This window comes from Nomascus leucogenys, chromosome 1a, assembly GCF_006542625.1.
Source record: "Nomascus leucogenys isolate Asia chromosome 1a, Asia_NLE_v1, whole genome shotgun sequence".
Taxonomy (NCBI): Eukaryota; Metazoa; Chordata; class Mammalia; order Primates; family Hylobatidae; genus Nomascus; species Nomascus leucogenys.
In genome coordinates, this window is record NC_044381.1 from 57729209 (window position 1) to 57756148 (window position 26940).

General features: G+C 39.0%; 1 protein-coding gene across 3 annotated transcripts in view; it reads right to left on the bottom strand.

Moving 5' to 3' along the window:
- PCSK5 (proprotein convertase subtilisin/kexin type 5) overlaps positions 1–26940 on the bottom strand; it is a 464720-nt gene that overhangs the window by 310330 nt on the left and 127450 nt on the right. For all 3 annotated transcript variants that reach the window (XM_030809749.1, XM_003267429.4, XM_003267428.4), the window contains exons 4-5: positions 21024–21167; positions 17592–17668 (exon numbers count right to left, since the gene is read on the bottom strand). In XM_030809749.1, the coding sequence (XP_030665609.1) occupies positions 17592–17668; positions 21024–21167 (221 nt within the window). The remainder of the gene's footprint in view (positions 1–17591; positions 17669–21023; positions 21168–26940) is intronic.

Below are 26940 nucleotides of genomic sequence, written 5' to 3' on the forward strand. Positions count from 1 at the left end.
GAGCTCTCTTACTAGGCTATTATTAGTCTTTCCTGATGACCAAAACCTCTAAATTAGCTCTAATACCATTATTACAAAAGGGTTATTACAAAAAAAGTTATTACAAAAGGGTTGCACTGCATACAGCATTCCAAACATTCAGAATGCATGACCTGTAATGCTCACAGAAAACTGCTGGTAGCTTTTTTTTCCCCCCACTGTTTTACACACAGAAGATAATTAAGTCTCCCAGTGGTAATAAGACTTATCCTAAGTTATTCCTACAACCTTTGAGCTTCTTTCCCCATATCAGACTTTCACGATCATCCTGCACAGGCACACTTCCATGTTTCTAGCTTGTAGCCCTAATTCAAAAATATCACCACATTTACCTCCCATCTCATTAATTCTAATCTCCTCATATTAGTAAAAGATAAATCAGTGTGGAAATGTCTGACTTCGAATACTACCATGAATACATGCCAACTCATTTACTATTCATATTTCTGATTTTTAAAATCTCAAGTTGTTAAAATTATAGCCAAATTCTAGATCTGAAGTTGTTCCTTAAGTTGGTCTAATTATATCTGATTTGTTTCCTCATTTCTGCTTATGCTATTTAAGAGGCTTGACCTTAATTTTTAAGACCAACATTTATATTTACTAACATTTATATGGTTAATACATAAGAGTATAATAATAAGAAAGTTGATAACATTTTTCAAGCCACCCTCTTTTATTTAAAAAAAATTGTCCCTAATTATAATTAGGTTAGGGGTACCTGTGTGATGAGACACAGAGAAAGAGAGAAAGACTGACTGATTTTGGCTAAAATTCATATATCTCAAGGAATTATTTCAAAAGTTTTATTAATCAGGCTGGGCACAGTGGCTCACACCTGTAATTCAAGCACTTTGGGAGAATGAGACGGGTGGATTGCTTGAGCCCAGGAGTGCAAGACCAGCCTAGGCAACATGGTGAAGCATTGTCTCTACCAAAAATACAAAAATTAGCCAGTCTCATAACTCAGACTCAAAATAAATACATACATAAAATAAAAAGGTTTATTTATCAATAATTATATGTGCATGGCCCATTTTCATTTTTTCATCCTAAAATTTCTTAGTGAACACATTTTGTAAAAGCTTATACCACTGATTTACCTCCTATAAGCAAGGCCAGCACATGACATCTGAAAGAAAAACAAAAACCTCCAAATCAAAGGTTAATTTATAATTTCCTTTCAGATGCCTAAGAATAAGAATTAGTCAGTGTTAATGAAAACAGCCCCAGGTAATTTGCAACATTTTCTTTCCATGAAAATTGCGGTTATTTTTTCAGAGTCTAAATGGAAGCCTGTCTTTTAATATCTGTAAATACCTCAAAAATACATTTTTTTTTTTTCTTGAGATGGAGTCTCGCTCTGTCGCCCAGGCTGGAGTGCAGTGGTGCGATCTCAGCTCACTGCAAGCTCCGCCTCCCAGGTTCACGCCATTCTCCTGCCTCAGCCTCTGGGACTACAGGCGCCCGCCACCACGCCCGGCTAATTTTTTGTATTTTTAGTAGAGCGGGGTTTCACCGTGTTAGCCAGGATGATCTCGATTTCCTGACCTTGTGATCCGCCCTCCTCGGCCTCCCAAAGTGCTGGGATTACAGGCGTGAGCCACCGCACCTGGCCCGAAAATAAATTTCTTTACCATCTTTGATCCCTTCCTAGTCTGCTAATCCTTTTGCAATAGAAAATCTTGGCAGATTGGTTGGGATTAAAACCTCAAACTCTTCATCTCACTAATGCTACAGTCCAACCCATAGTGATAACAGTGAAGCTGTTATCACTGTCCCCTTTGAGGAGGCACTTCATGGGAAGGAATTACAGGCTGTTGCGATGCATGTTCATCAAAAACATCTCAAGGAACATCACTATGTGATTGTGCTAATACTTTACGTTAGTTTGTACGTAAGTAAGTCGGAGATTTGGTGGGGGTGGAGTGCTTCTTATTTCTAGCTAAGGGAAAATACTTCCAACAAACAGTCAGGCAACAAACATTCAGTCTACAGTAAAGTTTTTTCCCTTTGCTGAAACTTTTAGGTTTTTTAACAAAGAGTCTTACTCTGTGACCCAGGCTGGCATGCAGTGGCACAATCTCAGCTCACTGCAACCTCCACCTCCCAGGTTCAAGCTATTCTCCCACCTCAACCCCCCTAGTAGCTGGGATTACAGGCACATGCCAATATGCCCAGCTAATTTTTGTATTTTTAGTAGAAATGAGGTTTTGTTCACCATGTTGGCCAGGCTGGTCTTGAACTCCTGACTTCAAGTGATCTGCCTATCTTGGTCTCACAAAGTGCTGGGATTACAGGCGTGAGCCACCATGGTGCCCGGCCTGAAACTTTTAGTTAAAGTCATTTAAGAGAAATAGAAACAAAAGACAAAAATGGCAGTTAGTACGCTTTTACACAAAAGTTTGGAATATCAGAATAAGACTAAAGTTCATTTAAAACTTATTTCTGCCACTGGTTTTAGGTTTTTTATCCACAAAACTTGAATATTTTGCATTTCATGGCGTTTTTTCTTTTCCTTTATTTGCTCAAGAAGTGAAAAGGGGGCAATGATCTTGCCACAGGGCAGGGATGTAGCAAAACTCAGCTTCCAACTAGGTTAAATTAGAATTAATCATAACACACAAGGTAACACCCTATATATAAGGATCTCCAAGCACTGCAGAATAACAACATGACCACTTATTGAGTATCTGCTATTCATCGGTCTCTAGTATTAAATGAGGTATGCTATTTACTGTAAAAAACATTAGTTGAAACCACAGCATATTGTAGAAAGGGTTAAGGGGTGAGGCTAAAAAAATAGTGAACATATTATAAATTCTTTTTTTTTTTTTTTTTTCCTTGAGACAGAGTCTTGCTCTGTCACCTAGGCTGGGGTGTAACGGTACAATCTGGGCTCACTGCAACCTCTGCCTCCCCGGTTCAAGTGATTCTCCTGCCTCAGCCTCCCGAGTAGCTGGGACTACAGGCACATGCCACCACACCTGGCTAATTTTTGTATTCTTAGTAGAGACGGGGTTTCACCATATTGGCCAGGATTGTCTCGATCTCTTGACCTCGTGATCCACCCGCCTTGGCCTCCCACTGTGCTGGGATTATAGGTGTGAGCCACCACACCCGGCCATAAATTCTTTACATACATTTAAAGAGTTTGGACGTGGTCATAAGGGGTTTGAAGATAGAGGCAAAACACATTCAGATTTAAGTTTTAGATAAAGGAGAAGCTCCAGGGAAAATAAGAAATGTCTGGCTTAACAAGAAGATGCCTTTTGTTCCAAAGCTTGCAAGGAGCTCACTAATACTAGGGCACTGTCTGTCATTACAAAAGTCATCTCATGAATGGTGGTTCCCTTCGATCAGTCATTTTCCAAGACTCAGGTGAAATACTATTGCCTCCAGAAGTCTTCTCTGAATTTAACCTACAGTAATAACTTCTCTAAATCCTATTCCTATGGTTTATGGCCCTAGTTTACAATTATGTATTTTATTTTTCATAAAAAGAACTTTTTACTTCAAATATAATTCTAAGACTAATTCTACCATGTAAATAAGATTGTAAAATAGATTTTGGTTTGTTTGAGGAAGAGAGAGCTACACCCCATCCACACAACCTCTTGAGCCACATTTGGACAGCCTATGAGATCCATCAGCAGACTCCAGGGTTCCATGAAACGCTTTTGGAAAACTGATGGTCTCCAAATCACATCCTGCCTAGTGGTTTGTTTTAACTGCACTGTGTTAGTTAAGTGATGGATCAATACTAAATTTCTACATACTGTAAGTATATCACTAGTAGATTTTTAATGAATAACCAAAACACTGCTATGTTTCTACTAGGTATTCAGAAATCCCTTCTAAATGAAACGATACGCCATAAAATAAACACTAAATTCTCATAAATTAACTACAATTGTTTCCATGAATTAAACATTGTTTACTGCTTATAAACACTATGTTCAGAAAAAGCATCCAGGGTCCTGCTCCAGATTGGAGTGTATTATGATACAAGGAGCATGGGTTTGGAGGCCAGACTCATTTTCATAAGCTACATGAGAGCCTGCCTTCAATTTTACTTTCTTCCTCTGCAAAAAGGGGGCACTGGTAATGACATTTAATCTCTGGTTCTTTGCTGTAACTGACTGAGTTAAGCAGAAAAGCAGTTTGTTAAAGGGATCCTTGGAAGCTCAGAATTGTTGGGAGCACTGATTGACCAGGGTGGAAGGTAAGGATCAAGAAAAAGACACAGCTGATCTATGAGGAAAGACCTGTTGAGAGAGAGAGACAGAGAGACAGAGAACACATCCAAGGGAGTGAGACCTTACTTGGCTTATGCTCTTTATAGCAGGTGCAATTAATTTTTACAATCTGGATCACATGGCCTGTGCCCTAGAGTACATGAAGTGAGGAGTGTTAGGTGTTTTCAGCTGCCAGACTACCGAGCAGTCTTTGTCCTCAACCAAGACTCTTAAGACAGAAGATTCCTTATACATAAAAAAGAATTCAGAAACTGGGGGACAAAAACAAAAACCTACCCTACCTATCTGACATGAATGTTTACAAGTGATGTGAGCATAAATGTAAAAGTACTTTGTGAACTGTAAAACTCTAGATAAATTATTATTTTTAGTTGATGGCTCCTCCTTGCTTGACAAGGTGAGATCCCAGACAGCTTGGAGGGGCTAATGCCATTCGAGGGAACCTGAGATTTGTTCTTTTCTCTCATTCTGTCATGAAAAACACATAATGATCCTGCTGAACTCTATTTAGTCTTTACTGAGTTTATAGCCCAAGGCAAAAGCAGCCAAAGTTTTTTTGGAAGACAAAGTTATTCTTCACTTGCCCACCCAAATCATATACCAAGCTTCTCAAAGCTGTAGAACGGCTCACAGGAAGACCAAATAAGCAGTTCTTGTACATTGTGTTTTAAAAATTATTGTAACAACATAACCATAACTTTTCAAGTACAAACATGTAGTGTTTGTCCATGGGTCAGCATAGGCATGATTTTATAGGTTATTGCTCAGTACATTCTCTTAGCATGTAACAGAATTACTAAGTTTTATTAAACAATTTACCTAGCAGTTACTTGGGGCTCCCTTCCTCATACGCATTTTCCTGTTTCCCTCCAAACACCTGTCTTGGGAATCTATGAGTATGTATTATCCATTTATAGATTTTCAGAAATCTATAAATTTTTTAAGAAAAACATTTTGTGAATGTAAGATATGGGTACCATCCTTAACAAAGTACTTTGTTAGTATGACATCTCCCTAACCAAAGACAAGGGGGAAAAAATGATATCACAGATATAAAGAAGTTCTGGGTATTTTTTGTTTGTTTCAGCCGGGATGCATTAAACCTGTGTTAGTATACCCTATAATTGAAATAAGTCTTACAGTGGGGATTCTAACAGAAGCTTATAAAAACACAATGAGAATATGGAATGAACATAAGTAGAATGAACTGATGTAAAAACAGTATCTGAAAACATGAAATATACAAGAACAGAAATATAATTTGCAATTGCTTACCGAAATACCTCCTCATATTTGCATGCGGGCTAAAAAGATTTCAACAAATATGAACACACCTACAAATATAACAGTGAAATTGGTATTGTTCCCGCACTCCATGTTGTGGAATGTGGGTCTACTAAAACAATGCCACTAGTGTTTCTTCCTGCAGGGGGGTTGAACAATTTGATATAAAAATCAACCTATGGAAGAATTAAACCCCAGTTGCTGTGGCATCTCCGTATTGGAAAAAAACAGTCAAAATGATGGGGCTCCTATTGTCCCAGGAATGGTGTCATTCAGTGTATGGGTGACAAAGTGCATGCATGGTTGTCAATGGAGCTGCATCTAAGATTGTTCCTGACTTTGGGGATTTCCCTTCCCTCTTTACAAATTAAATTTCAACAAAGCCAAGTATCCTAACTCTTTGATCTCTTCAATTCAAACTGCAGTTCCCCTCAGATGCTCCACTGCCAAACCTATCCCATTACTTCTTATGTGATACCCGAGATGGGTGGATAAGAGAAGAAAACAATCAAGTGTTTTTGTTTCAAGTATAACAACACCTATTTCCCACTCTTTTGGAAAACATTAAAGGGATCTGTCATTCTTTAAGAAAAATAAAAAATTTTATGAAAGAGTATGACATTCAATAAAATTAACAACACAGGTCACAATTAAGACTGCTGACCAATGTGAATTCAAATCAAATCAACTAGCATAAACTAAAATGAACCGGTCCCAAGACCGAGGCAACTGCTAGAGACAAACGTGTCCCTCTTTCTCTGCGGAATAACAACATAATACTAGAGGCTATGGGAAGATCAAGGTATCAGGATAGTGGAAAAAGAAAAGGATAGGTAACAACCTGATACTTGGGGGGGCTGAAGGGTTGGAGAGAAAATGAGAGTCTATGCATGGTAATTGGGACAGGCATGGGAGGAGGTGTGATCCTTTGAGAATAAACCTCAGAAGGAGGGAATACCAACCAAGAGCAAAAAGGTCATACAAAAATGTTAGCAGTCAGCTCAGCTCAGCTCAGGATGTCACAAGGGATTTTATCTGCAATTCATGCAAATTCAAACGCATTTACTAGCATATGTAAATTACATGAAGCTGGTGCGTGGATATCTAAAAATAGGAAGTGGTAAACTCTTAACAAAGGTCACTGTTTTCTAAAATTCATGAGATGGCAGCTTTGCATGAGAGTGGAGAAGGAGGGGATTCAGGAGAATTGGCAGGGATTCTCCAGGTACTCTACTGCTCTTCTCAATTCCTTGGAGCTATTTTAGGCGTTGTATAGGCAAGACAATTCACCACAATTCCCCACGTACGACACATCCTCACTACCCCATCCCCTCCTTAGGGTAAGAGGAGGTTTCTGATTTTCACAGGCTCTTCTTTGGCTCAGTCTTTTCTTCCTACAGAGAATCCTTCTTCCACAGCCCACATTTCCAGAGGGACTCACAAAGGTTGTCGCTGACGTGCAAAAACATTGGAAAAGTGTCTTTTACTTTATGTGTTTCCAACCTCAAAGAATCCATATCTCCAAATAGAGAAATGTGAAAACTAACCACCTGCCCTCTGAGAATTAGACTAAAACCTTATCTTTACTTATTGTCACCTGTAATAATATTAACAACATCTGTACCTGTGGTACTTTTATATAGTTTGCAAAAATCTTTTGTTTATAGTATCACCAGCTGGAACTCATTCAAGTTTAATTAAAAAAACAAACAAACTTGTCAATATATATGAGTAGAACTGTTTGAGAACAAAGGGACCCGAGCTCCAGCTTCTCCGAGACATTCTCCAACAGACCAAATGTGAAGTTTTCCCTTTCCTTTGTTTGGCTTTTTTCCCTCACTACAAAGCTTTCCCAGTGTTATGTCTGCTTTGGAGTCTCTGCATGCGATGGTGGCTGACTCCTTGCTATTCCAAGCTCTGAACAGTGCCTTGTCTCATTTGGGTGGCCTTCATTTACTTCCACAAAATGAATACCACTGTGGACTCAAATTTATATAATCATTTACTGTAAAAAATAATCTGTTACTTGTTCAAAGTTACACGTACACATGGTATTAGCAAACTATGCAGACCAATCCCTTCTCTCTGGAGAAACAGGGACCTGAGTACCAGCACTTGGTACAGCCGAGTTATTAAGTGTTTACTGCACACAATGCTGTAAATTCTGGTGATTCTGTTTCTCTGTTGATGGTAAACTTACTGAAGCTTGTGCTCCGCACAAGAATTGATTTCTCATCTACTCATCTACTTGACCACCGATTAATTTAGTTATGCAGGTAATCAGACAGTGTGAGAACGAACAAGCTCAAATTCCGATTCCACCATTCAGTGACGTTAGGCACGTTATTTACCCTCTCTAGACTTTCTCTCTGAATGTGGGTTGTTGTGAGTAGTAAATGAGACAACATGCAGATGTACTAATTTTATTAGCAGTTGTTTACATTGCACTCAAATAGAGTCAAATAGCAACCCCAGACATTTGTAGGTGTTTTGGTTGTTTAATTAAAACAGGAACATGGAGAAACTGATGTGGTGAGGAAGGTTCTGAGAAGAATGCTTCTCCAAGGTCACAGACATAGTCAATAAAAAGCCTGGGGCTGGTACCTAGGTCTCCTCTAAAAGCAGAATATTTTTTACTCTATCACCCTGCCTTCTTTGGTGAACTATTTTATGCAAATCAAATGTGTTGTAATCTAAAGGACATATTTTCTTCCTTTCCACTTTTATTTAAGTAGCCTACAGACCCAGTGTTATTCACCTTTTATTAAGAATTATAGTTAAAATGCTTACCTATCATTGGTATTAAATACACATACACAAATACTTAAATACACTGGAACAGAAAGCTTGCATTGTAATTAACTAAATTGCTAGAATACAAAAATTATAACCTTTCCTTTAGCTTACAAAAATAAAATTCTAACTTTAGTTCTTTAACTCAGAAGCTGTATGATATGAATAGCAGGGTAACCAATACCTAAACAATATTTTGGTAATGTTAAAATGAATAATCTATAAGCTTGAGGTTTTCTTTATTTTTCTCAGCATGCTCTTCTGGTAGCTGTACAGGGAGTGAAAAAAAATAAAATAAGGGCTTTTTTTCCCTCCTTGTTCAGCAACTAACCTGAGTGTTCACTGGCTGATGAGATTTGAAAGTTCTTGGATGTCTTCTCCAATGTTTAGTAATGAAATAAACAAAAAACTGCTATTGCTGACCTCTACAGGGCCTCAGTCTCTACCTCTTACATATTTCTACACATAAGGAAACAAGAAAATATAAGGATGCAAGAGAAGGTTAGAAGGGAAGATTAAAAGAGAAAGCTAATTAAATACACCTGTCTGGAAAACCTGTTTAAATGCTTAATCCATTATTTAAAAAGGATACTTATCTGTTTCCTTTACTGCAATTTCCATGTGCTGTAAAGGCCCCAAGAATTTGTGAGTGTGTTTTTTAAATAAGAAATTTAAATTCAAGCAACTATCAATTATTCATGTCAATAATACACTGAGTTAGCATAAATTACACTCATACCTCATTTGAACCTATAACATCAATCAGACCCGTTATCAAAACTGAAGTCCCCAAATCCGGAGAATAACATACTAAAATTGGCAAAGAGAAAAACAAGGAGTTCTGAAGGCTGCATCATCATGATTATGAGTCTGGGAATAATTAATGCATTGTTTTACAAAGATGAATACACTGCAGATAACAGGTATATAGGAATTCGAGGTTAGATAATCATTTTCTGTATTTACTTGGCTTTCATTAAAGAATAAACAGGTATTTAGACAATTGCCATGAATTTAGTTCATTCTCAGAGGTATTTAAACATTTTCCCTTTTATTCTACCAAAGATACCAGGCTAAAGAACAAACATACTCGTGTCAGTCAAGGGCCTATCAGGAAACACTGGGCTCTTTTATAATAGATAACCTGAGAAGAATTTATTCAAGGGGCTTGAATTTATCGACTTGAATTTAGTCAAGTGACTTCCCAAACCCAATGAGAAGCCAGAGGGCAAGACAGACAATTAATGCAGTCCCTCAAAGTCAGCCTTCCGGGATGCAGAGCAGAAATGGAAAGTCAGAAAAAAAGATATCTAGCACAAAGGCCCACTGCATATAACACCATTTAATAGGTCAGCAACTTCAATTCAGACACATTTTGCTCATTCATCTAGACGAACCAATCAAGGTCAGTACTCTTGTAATTATTCTAAGAAAGAACAAATGGACATTTTATATCCCAAACTAAACTGAAAATCAACTTAGTATATGTTCTTGCCTTTCTATTTCCTACTCTGGCAAATGTGACCCCATCTATGATTTTAAAAAAAGTTTTATAAAAGAAATAACAAGTTCACAAGTGCTGTGAAACTGATTGAAGGGATAACCAGCTCATACCATGCGGGGTGAGGGAAGGCATCACTAGGAAAGCGACATGCATGGGAGGTGAAGGAGGAATTCTCTAAGTGTAGATGGTGGAAGGGTGAACAGTTGGAGCACAGTAGAGGAATGACACAAATCCTGTAGGGCTGACGAATGGAGGAGGAGGAAGAAGAGGAAGAGGATGTGGGGATACACAGAGTAGAATAGACTCAATAATAAGGAAGGGAATGGGCCCTGAAGAGTCTTGTATTTTTAACATATGTCAAGATAGTAAAGGATTTTAATGTTCTTATTTTGGTTCAGAAATATCACTTAGGCAGCAGGATAGGGGAAGACCAGAAACAAGGAAACGATTTAGTAGACTCTTAACAAGGGTATAGGTAAGAGAAGGAGAATAAACATAGTGGCTAGTGTGGGTGGCTGGGGGTTTGTGTCTAAGGCTTTTGAGAGCTATTACAGAGGAGGAATTAATTGGTATGAATTATCAGGACTTGCTGACTAACAGTTGTTGAGATGAAGGGGAAGGGATGGCTGGCTTCTGGTCTGAAAGAAGCCTTTTCCTATTACACTGCAATTTTCTGTGGGAAGCCACTTCCCAGAACCTACACGATGATCAAAGATGTTACTTACTTCAGTGTAATGCATCATGAACCTGTACATATAGAAATGAATTTTCTAAAATATTTGCTGTAGGTTCTATCATGAATATAAAATCTACGGCTGTTACTATGATCTGAATGCTTGTGTCCCTCCAAAATTCATGTGTTAAACTCTAATCCCTAACATGTTGGTGTTAAGACATGGGGCTTTGGGTGGTGGTGACTAGGTCGTGAAGGTGGAGCCCTAGTGAATGGGATTAGTGCCCTTTTAAAGAGGCCTGAGGAGCTTGTTTGCCCCTTCTACCATGTGAGGACACAGCAAGAAGGCACGATCTCATGAGGAACGAGCCCTCAGCAGACAACAAAATGGCTGGTGCCTTGATCCCAGGTTCCAGAACTGAGCATTACATTTCTATTACTTATAAATTACCCAGTCTAAGTTATTTTGTTATAGCAGCCTGAACTAAGACAGCTGTATATGGAAAGTGTCAGATTTTTTTTTTCCCACAATTGCATGTTTGGTATACATTAAGCCTCTAGCAATGTACACTTGTAGTCCATGTTATGTAAATTCATTTGATAATCATTGATCAAGTATCTACTATGTAGTATACTGTAGATGTTATTTTGCAAAAGTATTAGAGAAAACAATTTGAAAATATTTGAAAATCCAATCAGCCTCTGATACTGAACCTCATTTTCTTTGTTAAGTTTTGTCTGACCTACTAAGCTATAGGAAAACTTTATCTTAACATATTTGGCCAAATCCTTGGTACGAAGAAAAAATGTTTGTACTTGTTAAGGCCACAGACCTATAGTGTGTTTTTTTCCTCTAGTACTATTATAATAAGTTAACATATTTCCCCTATATGCGGAAAATGCTGACTATACCTATTGGTTGCTTTGGAACACTATCTCCTCACAACAGTCCTTGTCTACAGAAATGGGAAAGGGAAGGACACACTTTGGTTTCTGCAACATGGGAACACTCGTAAAACCGGAAGTGATGTGTGAAAAGAAACTAAAGAACTAGAAGAAATTCACTTCCATTCACCCTGGTTAAAGCTCCTTGAATCAGAGATAAGAAACAACATGAAAAATCTATTCCTTTTAGAAAATGAGTCTTTAACCCAGAGGTTGGTTTATTTTGAAAAGGAATTAGACTCTGGGCCCACATACCGCTTGTTCAAAATATAATGCTGTGGTTTCAACTCCTACTAAATGTTGCTATGACTTTTAAGCAGAGAACTTCTAAAAGGAAGTAACCTAGGGAAGGGCTGATCTAACTCAGACATCAATAATTCATTTTATTGGAAATAGGAGTAGTAGTATGAAATGCCAGCAGACTGTTTCATTTGTAGGGAGGCATTTTCTATTTTAAGCCTAGAACAATGCAGTCAGCTTTATTTGGCAAGCTAATATGAATGGAGGCAAAGCTGAATCGAAGGATGGGTTTTTATGGTCTCCTCTAATCATGCTATTTCTTTAGCATCAGTTATCTAAGTCTGACATACCACCATTTGGGAACTTGCAAAAGTGACGAGAAAGGGATTTTTATAACTTTTGTACTTCAGAGGTGATTTCCTTCACTCCAAAGCCTTGGCACTAGAAATGTAATCATGCAAGTCTAAGACAGATGATTTGCATAGTTTTGAGGCTAGATCCTCTGTTAGTACTAAAAACCCTTCAGGCATTAGAGTTTCTTACTAAATTTTCTCCCAATTCAGCCCATTAATAATCTATATTATCTCATCATTGATTCCCCAGGTATTTAGCACAGAGCCACTCACCAAGCAGCGTCTTAATGAATACTGCTTGAATGAATAAACAAATTCAGGCAAGTATGACATAATTCCAAATATGTTCTGAAGCCTACTGGTCTGATTGTTCAGTGAGGAGGCATTTGCATAGCACATGCCTCAACTTCCTTATTCTGATGATAATTACAAATTCCTCACTTTCACTATTTTATATCAAATTCAAGGACTCCTGCTCTACCAAGGGAGATGGGAAAATGGAATTAAAGAAAAGCAGATTTCCTGTAGATGGAAAAGAGTCACAGCTCCCAGCCCCAAGGAAGCAGACAAACCTATCTCAACTTCTAACCCTGGAAATAAACCTTAAGTCCCCCAAGGAAGCAGACAAACCTATCTCAACTTCTAATGCTGGAAATAAACCCTAAGTCTTAATTTAAATTTGAAGTGCTCATAGGCACACATATTTTGAGATAACTGTAATTTTTAACTAGTTATTTATCAAGAATTAGGTATATGAATAGAACACACAATTAAAATAATAACAACTGTAATTATGTAGCATCTATTATGTAGTAAGCTTGGTATTTTACACATTTTATTGATAATCTTTAGAGGTATTTTATTATTATTATTTTTTGAGACAGGGTCTTGCTCTGTCGCCCAGGCTGGAGTGCAGTGGCACAATCTTGGCTCACTGCAACCTTGACCTCCTAGGCTAAAGCAATCCTATCTCAGCCTCCCAAGTATCTGGGACCACAGGTGCATGCCACCACACCTGGCTATTTATTTATGTATTTAATAGGAACAGGGTCTCCCTATGTTTCCCAGGCTGGTCTCAATCTCCTGGACTCAAGTGATCCTCCTGCCTTGGCCTCCCAAAGTACTGGGATACAGGTGTGAGTCACTGTGCCCAGCCTAGAGGGAATTATTATTATGCCCATTCTAGAGACTTTTTAGAAAGTACTGAAAGCTCAGTCATTAGCTCAAAAGACCATAATCAAGGAGAGCCAAGGCTAAAAGTCAACTCCTCTAAACTACAAAGCTACTCATTTCCTAACTCTAGGTGGCCACTATCCAAACAGAGTTATCCATCTGTGGATTCATGCTTAAAGATAGATCCACTGATCATATCCATTATTACGGTCTAATGAGCAAATCGGGCATTTTAATCCTAAATGCCTGACTACATGCTCTTGGTCAGCGGAGAAAAAAAATCAGGCAGAACTACTGAGAGGAGCTAAAGGTACATCTATACCCTCAGGGCACTGCTGACTTCCATAAAACAGAGGTAGGGAGTGCTGGTGTTATACCTGTGAAAATTCCATATTTCACTGTCAGGATGGCAAACCTAAGCATACATTGGGAACAATGTCTGTGTCCTCCAACAATCAATCCCCCACTGCACTCAATGAACCATGGCCAGTGCTTAGGATGGGTCAAAGCAGGACACCCTAGAATACCCCAGATGAGCACAACTGTCATGATTCTTCTTGAACAAGGGTCTTGGGAAGTGGCCAAGTTTAAAAGAAATCCTTAAGAAAAAAAAAAGGTTTAAAAGGATAGTCTATAAAAAGCCATCAAAGCCAATATTCAAAGAATTGCCTTTACACATAGTCTGTATTATAATACAGACTACAACACATATTCTGCTTATTTAATGTATTAAAATCATGCAGGAAACATTGTTAAATATAAAAAGGTTTTTAACTTTCTTTTGGTTATACTCATATAAATTTGTTATTAGTATGTGTTATAAAATTGTATAAGATTCCTATAATTCTGATATGTCTCAATACATGTCATCAGTAATAATTATAATTGTTATGCTGGATTATTGTATGTCACAGAGGTAACAAATTGCCTTGTCAATTGTGTCTTTGACTGTGGCTTCCCTAAAATATTTTTGTCATCCATAGATAATTGTTATCTTGATTTGGTCCTCTTTAGAAGACAGTTTTATAATCAGCTATAAAACTTTAACAGGTGCTCTTGAATGCAAGTTTCTGATAACTTTGGAGATTATGACATTAGAATAAAGGAAAAAAAAACTTTCAGGATTCTCATGGCGAGCTAAAATGTTTATGAATATCCAGCAGAACAGGAGTTAACTAAATGGACTGAACTAACAGAAAACTGAAGTAAACTTTTAGATTTTTTTTTTTGCTTAAAGTGTTGCTGTTCCTTTTTGTTTTTCAGAGACAAAAACACTTCTTTTGAGCTATTTCCAGCTTTTAACAATTGAGTAAAGTATACTCCTGTGAACAAAATTTAGAGCATGTTTGTTTCTCTCTACCTAATTTCTCCAGAATTTAGAAACTATTTTTGAGTATTCTTAACCTATGGCAATATAGTTGTTTGCATAAGTGCAATAAGAATGTTTTCTTTTGAACAGGACACAGTTGAGGAAACTGGTTATTTGACCAAGGCTTTGACTGGAATGGCATGCTTTCCTTTAAGGAATCAAACTTGACTTGCAAAGTGAATAATAGCCCCTTAGGAAAACTTGCCTCAAACCTTGCCTACATAGTTCCTCTACAGGGTTCCTGACCTGTGGTAAGTGAAGAATGTCACTTTCTGACAGGCCCAGGAGCTCCAAGTTACCTTGGGACCTCAAGAGGAAAGAAATTTACCCAACTCATAGGTATTGGAGGGTACAAACCCATGGCTGGGCTTGGCTTTAAAAAAGTCTTATCTGAGATTCCTTATGGAACACAGTTCCATCAAAGCCAATTTAAAAAGTCTATGTAAAAAATAATTATTCTTGCTGCACCTTAAGCAAATAATCAGGTCAAGTATAAAAAAACTAAAGTTTAATGGCAAACAAATCAGTCCTATCATGATTTGTTTTAATAAAAATAAGGACTGGAAAGAGAAAAATTATGTTCCAAAAACTATAGTATACCTGTTGTTAGTTGTTTTTGAGTTTTTATTTTTATTTTTCTTCAATTTAAACTCAATCCTAAATTTTTGGTGGACTGTAAGTCCCCAAACTAATGCTTTCAAATCTTTACTTTTGAAACTGGGAATTGCACTCCTTATCCTAAAACTCATTATTTACCTTATAGTACACTATCTGCTTAAATGCTATATTAAAACTATAGATGAGAATACTAACATCTTTGTCATGAAAGCCTTGGAACCCAGCCTGGCCTGTGTGAGTATGGTCAGACAGCCCACACAGCAGCAAAGCAGTTCTGCTCCTCTCGCCTTGGGTCAACACCTACCCCACTATGCCCCCATCAGCAAGAAGAAGCCAGAGTGATCGATGGCCTTTTCCCATCTTCATAGGCCACACTTTAAGAATAAGGTGCTATGAAACCCAAAGGGAGGGACTGGAATCACCTTCGCAAAAATTATAACTGAGAAAATTATGACGCTGGAAGAGATCAGACCCAACCGACTCCTCCATCTTGCTACTAACTTTTAAGCTGTCCTTGTTCATTCCTGGGTGTGGGCCAAATTAAATTTGGGAAGAAATTCAGTTTGTGGTTTAACCCTGAAACAAAACTGATAATAGCCCTCTCCTGAAAAGACTCTCTTCTTGGCTGGGGACCAGTCTGCCTTTGCAGGACTAACAATTAGCTATTCGATTAGAAATGACAGTTTAGGGGTCATGCAGCCTCTGGCTCCGAGAGTGGGAACTCCCCAAATTGCTCCTGGGGATAACATCACTGTTGTAAAACCTAAGATCAGTGCTTGAGGTATTTTGCAGACCCTGCACTCGATGGATCAGCTGACACCACCCAGACCGGTAATCTGGCTCAACCATTTCTGCTATCCCACCCAGGAACAGAAGATGGCAAGAAAACTTCACTTCAGCCCCCTATGATTCCATCTCCAACCTGACCAATCAGCACTCCCCACTTCCTAAGCCGCTACCCACCACATTATCTTTAAAAACTCTGATCCCCATATGTTTGGGGAGGCTGATTTGAGTAATAATAAAACTCCGGTCTCCAGCACAGGCAGATCTGTGTGAATTACTCTTTCTCCATTGCAGTTCCCCTGTCTTGGTAAAATGCCTCTGTCTAGGCAGTAGGCAAGGTGAACCCACTGGGCAGTTACAGTAAGTCTGAAAGAAAACTATCCAGTTTAATGTAGGTCTCTCTTTTTGCTTGGAAGTTCTGGAAAATTCTACCTATAGCAATTAGTGTATTAATGCTTTCACCACTGAATCTGATCTAGAAGATTTACTTGGTTGTTCATGTCAACCAACAGCATGTTTCTACAGTTATTTTGTTAAGCTTTCTTTGTAGACAGTAAAGAAAAACCACATAGGTACAGTGACAGTTTTCTAGGTCACATGGTTTTATCTAAACTTACTGACTTAATCAAATAAACCTAGTTGAGAAATTTTTTTCCCTAAAGAAAAAAGCAGATTAGAAATAACAAAATAAATGGGCTAAACAGTTCTCTTTGCAACTTCAGTGCATGTAATGTAAATAAAACATGTAAACAAAAATTCAAATGAAAGTATCTAAATTACAGCATTATCCTGAGGAGCTTCATAGTAAAAGAGAAAAAAGTTAATGTGATTTAGAGATTAGAAATATCTACTAATATTGTAAGGAATCGGGGTCATTATGTAAGCGAGAAAACCCATTCTCTCTCACTTGCCTGAGGAATGTTAGAATATTCTGTTATCAAATGTTGATTTCCATTCACTAAAAACCACAGTAGTAAATGGAAAGCATAATTGTGGTTAACCGGGTTTCTGTGGCTCTTGCCTGGGCTCGGGGGGAATAAGGAAGGTAATGCCTTCTTCAGTTGGCAATGATCCTTCTAGGTATTTCAGGTATATTAGTGAAAAACACAATAACTACAGAGGAGAGAGGAGCAAAGGAGGTGTCAAGAAACGCTCGGGTAGAGACTTCAAATGCAGTATTCAATCATGTGTTGAATTCAACAGAACAAAGTAATTCTTTTGGGAGGTACTTTGCTTGGCCTCTCTCTTCACCACCCCTGTCCCTAAACAAATGGCTCGCAGGGCAATTACCACGTGAGGGGTCGTCTCTTAGTTCCAGTCTCAAGATTTGGAAATGCTGAGCCATTCCCCAGGGCTCTCTCTGCAACCATTCTTTCTATATGGACCACCCCTTTTTTCTTACTCAGAGGCTTCAGTGGAAAGACACTTATTAATCTTGGAGCAAATTAGGAATCATATGTTATCAAGGATTTTGAAGAAAATACTTCCCTCAGCACGAGCAGAAAACAAAGCTCCTTGCCAGCCACATGCCAGCCACCCCTCACTTGGGCCTTACTTGTTCTCGTTGCTTGCATCATAACGAGGCATTGGGTCCAAGTCATTCCCATTCACGTCGCAACTTGCCAGAGCATCCTATGGCCACAGACGAGAGAGCAAGGGAAAGGAAACGGACATTCATTAATTAGCCATTGACCCACAGGCTCATGCATTTTTAAATACATTTCTGCCAGAAAGTAATTAGGTTAACTAATACGCTCAAGGTTCGGTGGTTTCAGGATGCCTTAGGGAGGCAGTGCTCATTCAGTGATAATTACTGCTGTATTTTTCCCCCTTAAGGTGAAGAAGAACTCTACACAGACCAAACAAGTGCCTGCACTTTTTCCCCTCATACCTAGAATGACCCAGTTCATGAAACGTATATCTTTCAAAGACATCCTCATTACTACCTTTTCTCTGAGGTACGCCTTGACCACCTAGGCACAAAGTGATTTATTCTCCATAGACTCTCTCCCTATTCCTTACTTGATTTCTTGAGCTTGCAACTTCCTTATCATAATATAGATTTCAGAAGACAAAAAATCATTCACATATCATTGGCAAGCCAATTAAAAATCAGTATTCGATCTTTATCATGTCAGGTATCTTGGGACCGCTATTAGACAACCCTCGTCTGGTTTCAGGTATTGTATCTACTATAAAGGAGTCCATAATTTAGACATTCTACTAACAACCATTGGCTTTGGGACCAACCAAAATGATGAACAGTTTTCCTACACTAAGATTTCAAAATGAGGAAATAGTATCTCCAAAACCAAAGCTGGATTTGCTTGTTTGCTTTTAAAACTGATTGTGAAAAATATCTGCATTACTGAAAAAATAATTACTAGATTGTTACAATTGATCAAATTTATGTCACTGTAGCCAGCCTAATTTAACATGCTTTGAATTTTCTTTGATTGACTGATTAATTGAAACAGGGTCTTCCTCTGTCACTCAGGCTGGAGTACAGTGGCGTGATCATGACTTGGCTCACTACACCCTGGATCTCCCATGCTCAAGCAATCTTCCTGCCTCAGCTCCTGAGTAGGTGAGACTACAGGCAGGTGCCACCACACCCAGTTTTTTTTTTTTTTTTTTTTACTATTTTTAAAATTAATTATTTTGGTATTTTAAAAATTCAGTTAGAGCTATTTTTCATAATTTGGTTAGAACTCCTGAGGGGCATTCATTTTAGTATAGTAGAACATTTTTATAGCACTTCTGGTTATTTGAGTACTTAATGAATGCTTACTTCAAACATGGGCACAATTTCTGCCCTATGTCTTTTTCAGTTAAATTTCCTAAGAAAGATACAAGAGTATAAGGAAGGAAAAGAAGTCTCAGAGGGAATACAAGAGATTAAGACCACAAATATATGGGGTCACTACAATAATTTGGCAGAAGTTTCTTTCTCTTTATGTTAGGTGGCTATAAGAAACATATGTAGATAAATAGTATAGGAATATAGATGCAGGGTAAAATGATGACTCAGTATCTTACTATCAAATGAAAAATGGGCTGCTTCCTCCTTCTAGCCTGGAATAATGTGGTGTTATTGAGACTCCTTCTCTGGAGTATAATTTGGCTTATGTTCAATTCTGGTGGTCTGTTGAGTGGCTTGGTCTCTCTCTCTCTCTTCATTTTTTTACTTTTATTAGAGATGAGGTCTTGCTGTTTTCCAGGCTGGTCTCAAACTACTGAGCTCAAGCAATCCCCCTGCCTCAGCCTCCCAAAATGCTAGAATTACAGGCGTGAGCCACTGCACCTAGCCTGAATGTTCTTATACTTTATTGTTATTCCTAATTTCTTTTTTTTTTTTTTTTTTTTTTTTTTGAGACGGAGTCTCGCTCTGTCGCCCAGGCTGGAGTGCAGTGGCGCAATCTTGGCTCACTGCAAGCTCCGCCTCCCGGGTTCACGCCATTCTCCTGCCTCAGCCTCTCCGAGTAGCTGAGACTACAGGCGCCCGCCACCACGCCCGGCTAATTTTTTGTATTTTTAGTAGAGACAGGGTTTCACTGTGGTCTCGAGCTCCTGATCTCGTGATCCGCCCGCCTCGGCCTCCCAAAGTGCTGGGATTACAAGCGTGAGCCACCGCGCCCGGCTATTTCAATGTTCGTGAAAGTAAACACTATCTTGATTTTCTGTCTTTATCAAAGGCTCCTCTCTTTCTGAAAATAACTTTTAGTACGTAGAGCCTGAAATGTTTCGGGAAATCAAGTAAAATACACATTGTATATACAGGTGGTTTAAGTTCCTGCTTCTTGTGCCAAGGAGGCTCTGCAGACCCGCTAAGTGTCCTTTGGAGCACCAAGGCTTGAGTGTATCTAATGTATCTTACTAATTTTACTGATAAGGAAAAAGAGGCCCGAAACAGAGGACCAACCAAAATGATAAAGTTTTCCTACGCCAAGATTTCAATACGAAGAAACAGTATCTCCAAAACCAAAGTTGGATTTGCTTGTTTGCCTTTAAAAGTGATTAAACAAATCCACACTGGAAGGAACCCAAGTCTTTGACACGTTACCCAACGTGCTTTCTCTTACCCACCAGGTCCAACATAAAGAAGAACCGAGAGGGCACCAATCATGCTAATTGCACAGATAATTCTGGAGAACTTTTTCTCAAGAGGAGAGAATGAAAAACATAAAAGACGGCACTCACAATTACATGAGTGCTATTTGTATTTAGTCAAATACATTCTTATGCAGTGGGGAACAGCAGCATGCTGTAAAACCCTCTTCACGTGTGACAAGAAAGACATCTCTGCTGGGGCACGGGCAGCCATAGTTTCTATTCTTCTATCTGACCATGGATAACTCACTTCAGTCTTCAGGCTACAGTTTATTCTCCTATGAAAGGAGGAGACTAACCTGAAGTTCCTTTTTAGCTTTAAAATTCTATTCTGTAAAGAGACAGTTTATCTGAGTGCACTTAGATGCAGCAACTGAACCATTTTGTTCAAATGAGAACTAAATGAATTTGTGGTTTCTTCTTACGAAAGGAATTGATTCCAACAGACTACTGGGAGGCCGATCATTACTGTCCTTTAAACAAAAAGAAGCAGCAGAGAGAGAAAAAGACCAGCAGATAACTGGAGAAAAGTTCCAAGTACATTTTTCCCCATAAAAGAAACAAAGAGTATTGCCTGGCTGGTTGGATAAATTGTTGAGAACAGCGAATGTTGCTGGTAGCAGACGGTGTGGTGGTGGAGTTTCTGCTACCTTATTGCTTTCTTTGTGTAAGTCAGAACATCAAAGGCACTGGAAAGTTGAAAGGGTTATCTCATGCTTCCTGTATTCAAAGAATTCTCATCTTTTACCAGAGAGAAGCAAAACACAATACCCTATTGTATGTTGCTACATTTTTCAGTAGCTATCCACCTTATTGGTAATCCTGAGTTCCTCTGTTTCCCAGAAGGAAAGACCTTCCAACCACAGCATACACTCACGTAGTTTTGCATCAGATCTGGATGGGTTCTCTCAATTCCGTCATCCAGGATAGTGACCACGATGTTCTTTCCCGTGTAGCCTCTCTTCCAGGCTCCTTCGATATTCATGTCAGACTGGCAGGGATGCGTATTGTCACTGCAGTGCTGAAAGAAGAAGAGCATGCTGCAAGATTACTAAATAGTGAGGAAACTGAAGAATTACCTATTTCTTTCTTTCTTTTTTTTTTTTTTTTTTTTTTTTTGCTCTACTGCCCCGGCTGGAGTGTAGTGGTGTGATGAGCTTACTGTAACCTCAAACTCCTGGGCTTATGGGATACTTCTCCCTCAGCTTCCTGAGTAGCTGAGACTACAAAGGCACACCACCATGCCCAGCTAACTTTTAAATTTTTTGCAGAAACAAGGTCTTCTTTGTTGCCCAGGCTGGTCTTGAACTCCTGGCCTCAAGCGATCCTCCCACCTCAGCCTCCCAAAGTGCTGGGATTACAAGCGTGAGCCATTGTGCCTGGCTCTACTTCTTAAGATAATGCATTAAATTAGTGGCAATTTGGCACATTGTCTGCTAGTGTAGAAACACAGATCTCCAGCATGAACAAGGGAAGAAGATAGGAAGGAAAGACGTGGGAAAAGCAAGTGAAACAGAAATCTCTCCGCCACCAGCTCTGACCTGTTCTGATACCATAAGTCTTTTGGAAAAGCATAAATTAAATAAAGTGTATCTCAATAGCAGAAAAATGGATGCATCATTTTATTGTTAACATGTTTTAATGACATACAAATAGGCATCATAGCATTTCATTTATAAATCCAAACCATGTCACTGAAGAACATATACTTTATAATTTCTCAACCACGCGCCTAGAAGCCCATCCAGCTACAAATGGAGCCACTCAGGCAGCTTCTGTACAGCAGCCAGATGTGTGCTCCTGTGAAAAACCCATGGGCGAGAAAAAAATAACTGGTTCTCCACACTTCTTTCACTAAATTAACAATGGCTATTGTACCATAATTTGTAGGCAGTAGACAAATTCATCCAGCACTATTTCTTTGAGAAGGAAAAGAAGAATAGTGCCAAGTACAGAAAGGTGCCCTAAACAGGACAATGTGTGTGAAGGCTTCGAGGGGCAGGCTGTAAAACATGGAACCTGAGCTCGTTATATATAGTAATTTCATTCTGCAATGGCTACAACATACAAACATATTGAAAAACAAATTAAGGCAGCAGCTTTTCCTGACATAATTTACTAGCATTCATCTAACCCACACAATTGTTCCTTTAAAGTCCATGTCTTTGAAATATCCCTCTGTGTGATGTTGTTTTCCAGGTTCTTAAGACTCGGGAGGGGAACAAAAGAGGAGAGCTGTGCTGCTACATAATTCCATAGCAACACAAGCCACCCCAGGTCTTTCCCCATTCACTACTTTCTTCCTGCTTTGTAACAAATAGTTCAGCATATCGGGAATAGAAGAGAATAGAAGCTTAATATGCCCTAAATACAATGGAGACTTCACTGCCATGGATTCACTTAGCACACACTTCATTGAGTACCTACTATAATTAAGAAATTATAAAGTATATGTTCCTCAGTTACCTGGCTTGAATTTATATGCTAGGGTATGGCTGTGCGCAAGGCAGATGAGGTCCCTGTCCTAAAGGTGAGACACAGAAGATAAACCACCAAATAAACAAGACCATTCAGAGAGCTCCCTGTGTTTTAAAGGCTCCTTGTGTTTTAAACACTGTGATATGATGGTGAATGCTGAGGGATCTGAGTACACCACTTTAGATGAGATGGTCAGAAAAAAGACTCTAGTCTCTGCAAACGTGAAATGTGAGAAGGAGTTGGTCTGCCCAAGAGCCTAGGGGCAAGTGTCCTGGTAGAGGACACAGCAAAGCAAAGATGGTAAGGCAGGAAAGAGTTCAGCGTATCAAAGAAAGAGAAAGAGGATGGGTAAGATGGGTATCGTTGGAGCTTAGAGAACAGGGAGAGAATGGCACAGAAGGCAGAAAGTTAGAAGCGGAGGCATGGTCAGATCATTCAGGGTGTTGTAGGCCACAACTCGGCTTTTATTCCAACTACATCCTAAGCGGAAGCTCCTTTCCAAACCTCATCCCTTACAGGTGCTTCCAATGCCTCTGAAATAAATTTGTTAATTAATTTATTCCCCAAATGAGACTGCCTGTTGTTGAGTGTTATAAATACATTTGAGTAGTTTCAAGGATTCATTCTAAGAAAGGGTGCACCCATGTTTTTATGACAGACAACACTGATTTCCTAGAGAACAGGGGCTTCTACATTTTTACGAACATTTGTATCTTTCCCCCATCTTCCTGACTTCTTTCTGGCACTTGAGGCCCCGAACACACACACTCTACTATTCTGCTCTACTAACCCGAATTCTCTCTCCCTCGTGCCTTCAGTTTTTGGGGCCCAGCTCTGGACCTACCTCTTAACACATAGCCTTTTTCAGCCTACTTGTCTTTTTCTCTTCTCTGAACTTAGAAATACACCCCCGCAACCCACACACACACTTTCTCTCTCTCTCTGTCTCTCCCTCTCTCTCTGTTCTATGCAATCCAACACCGACCCAGTGAATTCTGCCAAACTGTTGTTGACTGTTGAATCTTGGGTGTGAATTTTGTCTCCCTGACTGTAAGCCCTTAGAAGACCATGCAATAAACTAAGTCTGACCTAGGATTTCAAAAATATTGGCTAATTATATCCCCAAAATGGGGGCATATTCTCAACTTTATTTCCACTATGTGTACTGCTCTGACTTCTTCCAAGATACACAGCCAGCTATAACATTTGGTTAACAAAGATTGATTAAAAAAAATAGTGTAGATTTCTGAAATGCCTCCGTTTTTCAGAAGCCTCATTCTGGCCAAGAGTTTTTGGGCCTCTCCTCACCAAATATTTTAATTTAACACAAAGCAACCTTGACAGGTTTTTATTCCATTCTCCTTTCAAAACCTGCCGGGGCCACCTGCGGTATCGATTGTGACATGAAGTCATGTTAATGTGGCCAAGAGGTGGGCCGGAGGAAGGAAATGCACAGGAAATGGGTAACCCACAAATGGGATAACCGGCCTGGAGTGGAGGGATGCTGCCTGAAATTGTAATTACGAAAATTGAAGAAAACCAGCCGTCTACGGAAAACATGTGTGTTAAAAGAGAAGCAACTAGGTTCCTTTCTTCCACCTCTGCTTCTGTTGAATCTGACTTTACTATTAAATATTCTTGTACCACCTTTTTGCTTGTTTTCTTTATATACATCACCATGGTAGGAGGTGAAAGAGAAGAAATATCTAACTGATGCTTTCATACGGATAATCTAATATAGCAAGCAACCAAAATACAGATGACAAAAAGGAATGTTAAAGCCTAGGGTGTCTTTTGCAAATTTGAGTAATAAGGTCAGAGGGCATTTAAATCAGAACCCTGAATCCTGAATGTGGATCTTCGACTTTTAATGCATTTCAAGTGGCCCAGGCTTCCAAATATGTTTCCAATGTAGTTGTTTCCTATACCTCAAGAATCCAGAGACCAAAGGCTATGGGAAATACTGATGTCACTCACCCAATACTGACCAGAGATGAAAATGAGTTCATTTCCTTAACTGCCTAGTTGAAATGGTCTTTAAACTAGGCCCTATTTACTTGCCAGGAATCTATGTTACAGCAGCACCCAGAGGCAAACGGAACACATATTAGCCATGATTCCCTCATACATCATCAACCATGGTGAGAAGGTCTCTGCCAGAGCTGGAACTAAAGAAGAGTGTCTAGAATTGTGTTACCACACACGCAGCCCACAGCCTGGTGTTCGCCAAAGGGGCCGGTCAGAAATTTCCAGCATATTTGAAGCTATTGAAAACCACATATGTGCACAGTGTATGCAAGATAAATATAGTAAATGTAGGTATTTTCAGTTCTGAATAATGCATTGTACTTCAGTGATGGTCTATTAAGTATTTAGAAAGGACACTGGACACACAAAATGGAAAATACCCTGAAGAAACAACCATTATCACAAGGTCTCCACTTTCTTATCCATATCAGTTTGTACTTTTTTAGGAATGAAATTTTAAAGACATTGTCCTGTGAGTTCGAGAAATGGCCTTTTCCATACCAGGGTTATGAGCTATTCTGCTTATAAACCACTCTGGGTGTGTCCACTTCTCTTGGGTCTTCATAAACATCTCACAGCTCAATGAAAGATAGTTTATACCCCAAATAAACACCTTTATTATGTTCTCATCATCATCATTTTAAGACTGAGGTGGGAGGTGCTGGCAGGGTTTGTGGGTGGGAGGGCTTTCGGTATTATATTTTTTAAATTTCTCTAAGTTCTGAGGGTCTCCAATGAACTGCCAATTTAAATGCTGTCAATAATCTGCTAACAATGAAAACATTTGTTGTTCATTATTATTGATACAGTGGCTTATAAGACTTCATCTCCGACTATACAACATTAACAAGAAAATAAAATTAAATATACAAAAACCTGCTTTACAGACAAATGAAGACACACATCTAATCAACTAGGTAAAGGGTACATATACTTGAAATTCTTTGTAAAATTTGGAGTTCAGGAGTTGTTAGAAGCTAAAGAAAAAAAAAGAATTGATATGCCTTAAGTGAAAATATAGCTACCATTTACTAGGTCCTTACCATGGCCAAGCATTTTACTAATCACTTTATCTGGATTACCATCATTTAAATTTACAACAACCATTTGCAAGAGGTACTTTTGTCATTTGCTTTTAACAGATAAAGAAAATGAGACTTAATCAGCCTAGGTAACCTTCCAGAATTCAAACAGCTGGCCAGTGTGAAATTAGGATTCCAACCCAAGCAGTCTGACACCACAGCATAGGACTATGTAAGGCTTGTGTTAAAACTAAAACAGAAAGGGCTTAGAACAGGGCCAAAAGCAAGCAAATTCAGATGAGGGTAGATAAGGAGGAGATAAGGCGTGGATGTTGGAGAAAGGTTCCAGTAAAGAAACTCAAGTAACAGAAATCACTCTGGCCTTAGCACTTTGATGAGTACCTTCAAGTGATAAAGTGGAATACAGTTGTTTAAGACCTTAGAGACCTAATTTTTCCTTATTCCATTTATTGCGTCACATCTTTCTGGAAACACCAAGTTTATATTTGAAAATTTTCAGCAACAGGAAATTCACTTCTTTATTAAATAGGCAATAAAGTGCTGGTAAATCAGTTCTTTAGAATAGCAGTCCCCAACCTTTTTGACACCAGGAACTGGTTTTGTGGAAGACAATTTTTCCACGGATGTGGGGTGGTTTCAGGATGAAACTGTTCCACCTCAGATCATGGGGCATTGCTTAGATTCTCATAAGGAGCATGCAACCTAGATCCTTCGCATGCGCAGTTCACAACAGGGTTCGTGCTCCTCTGAGAATCTAAAGGCGCTGCTGATTTGACAGGAGGCAGAGTTCAGGCGGTAATGCTCACCTGCCACTCACCTCCTGCTGTGCAGCCCAGTTCCTAACAGGCCACGATCAATACTGGTCCGCAGCCCAGGGCTTGGGGACCCCTGCTTTAAAAAACAGCCCTTATGTGTTAGTGTTTCCCAATTTCCACAGTGTAAATACTCACATCATGGCTAGTTTTAAACTACCACAACTGCAAAATTTCTAAATGTGTAACAATCAATGTTCATGACTTACAGAAGGTGGATCCAGGGTACCACTGGAAATAGCCTGCTATGGTTAGTCCTGCTCCATTTCTGATTAAGTCGTGCCTTCCAATGGATCTGAAATCTGCTTCTCAGCACTTGGGAACTACCCACGGCTCCGTTCTCCCCTTTGCAGTTTCAGACAATAGTTTCACTCCCTCATGCATTTTTTTTTTTTTTTTTTTGGAGGAGACCTTCTTTAACCTTTCCCTCTCA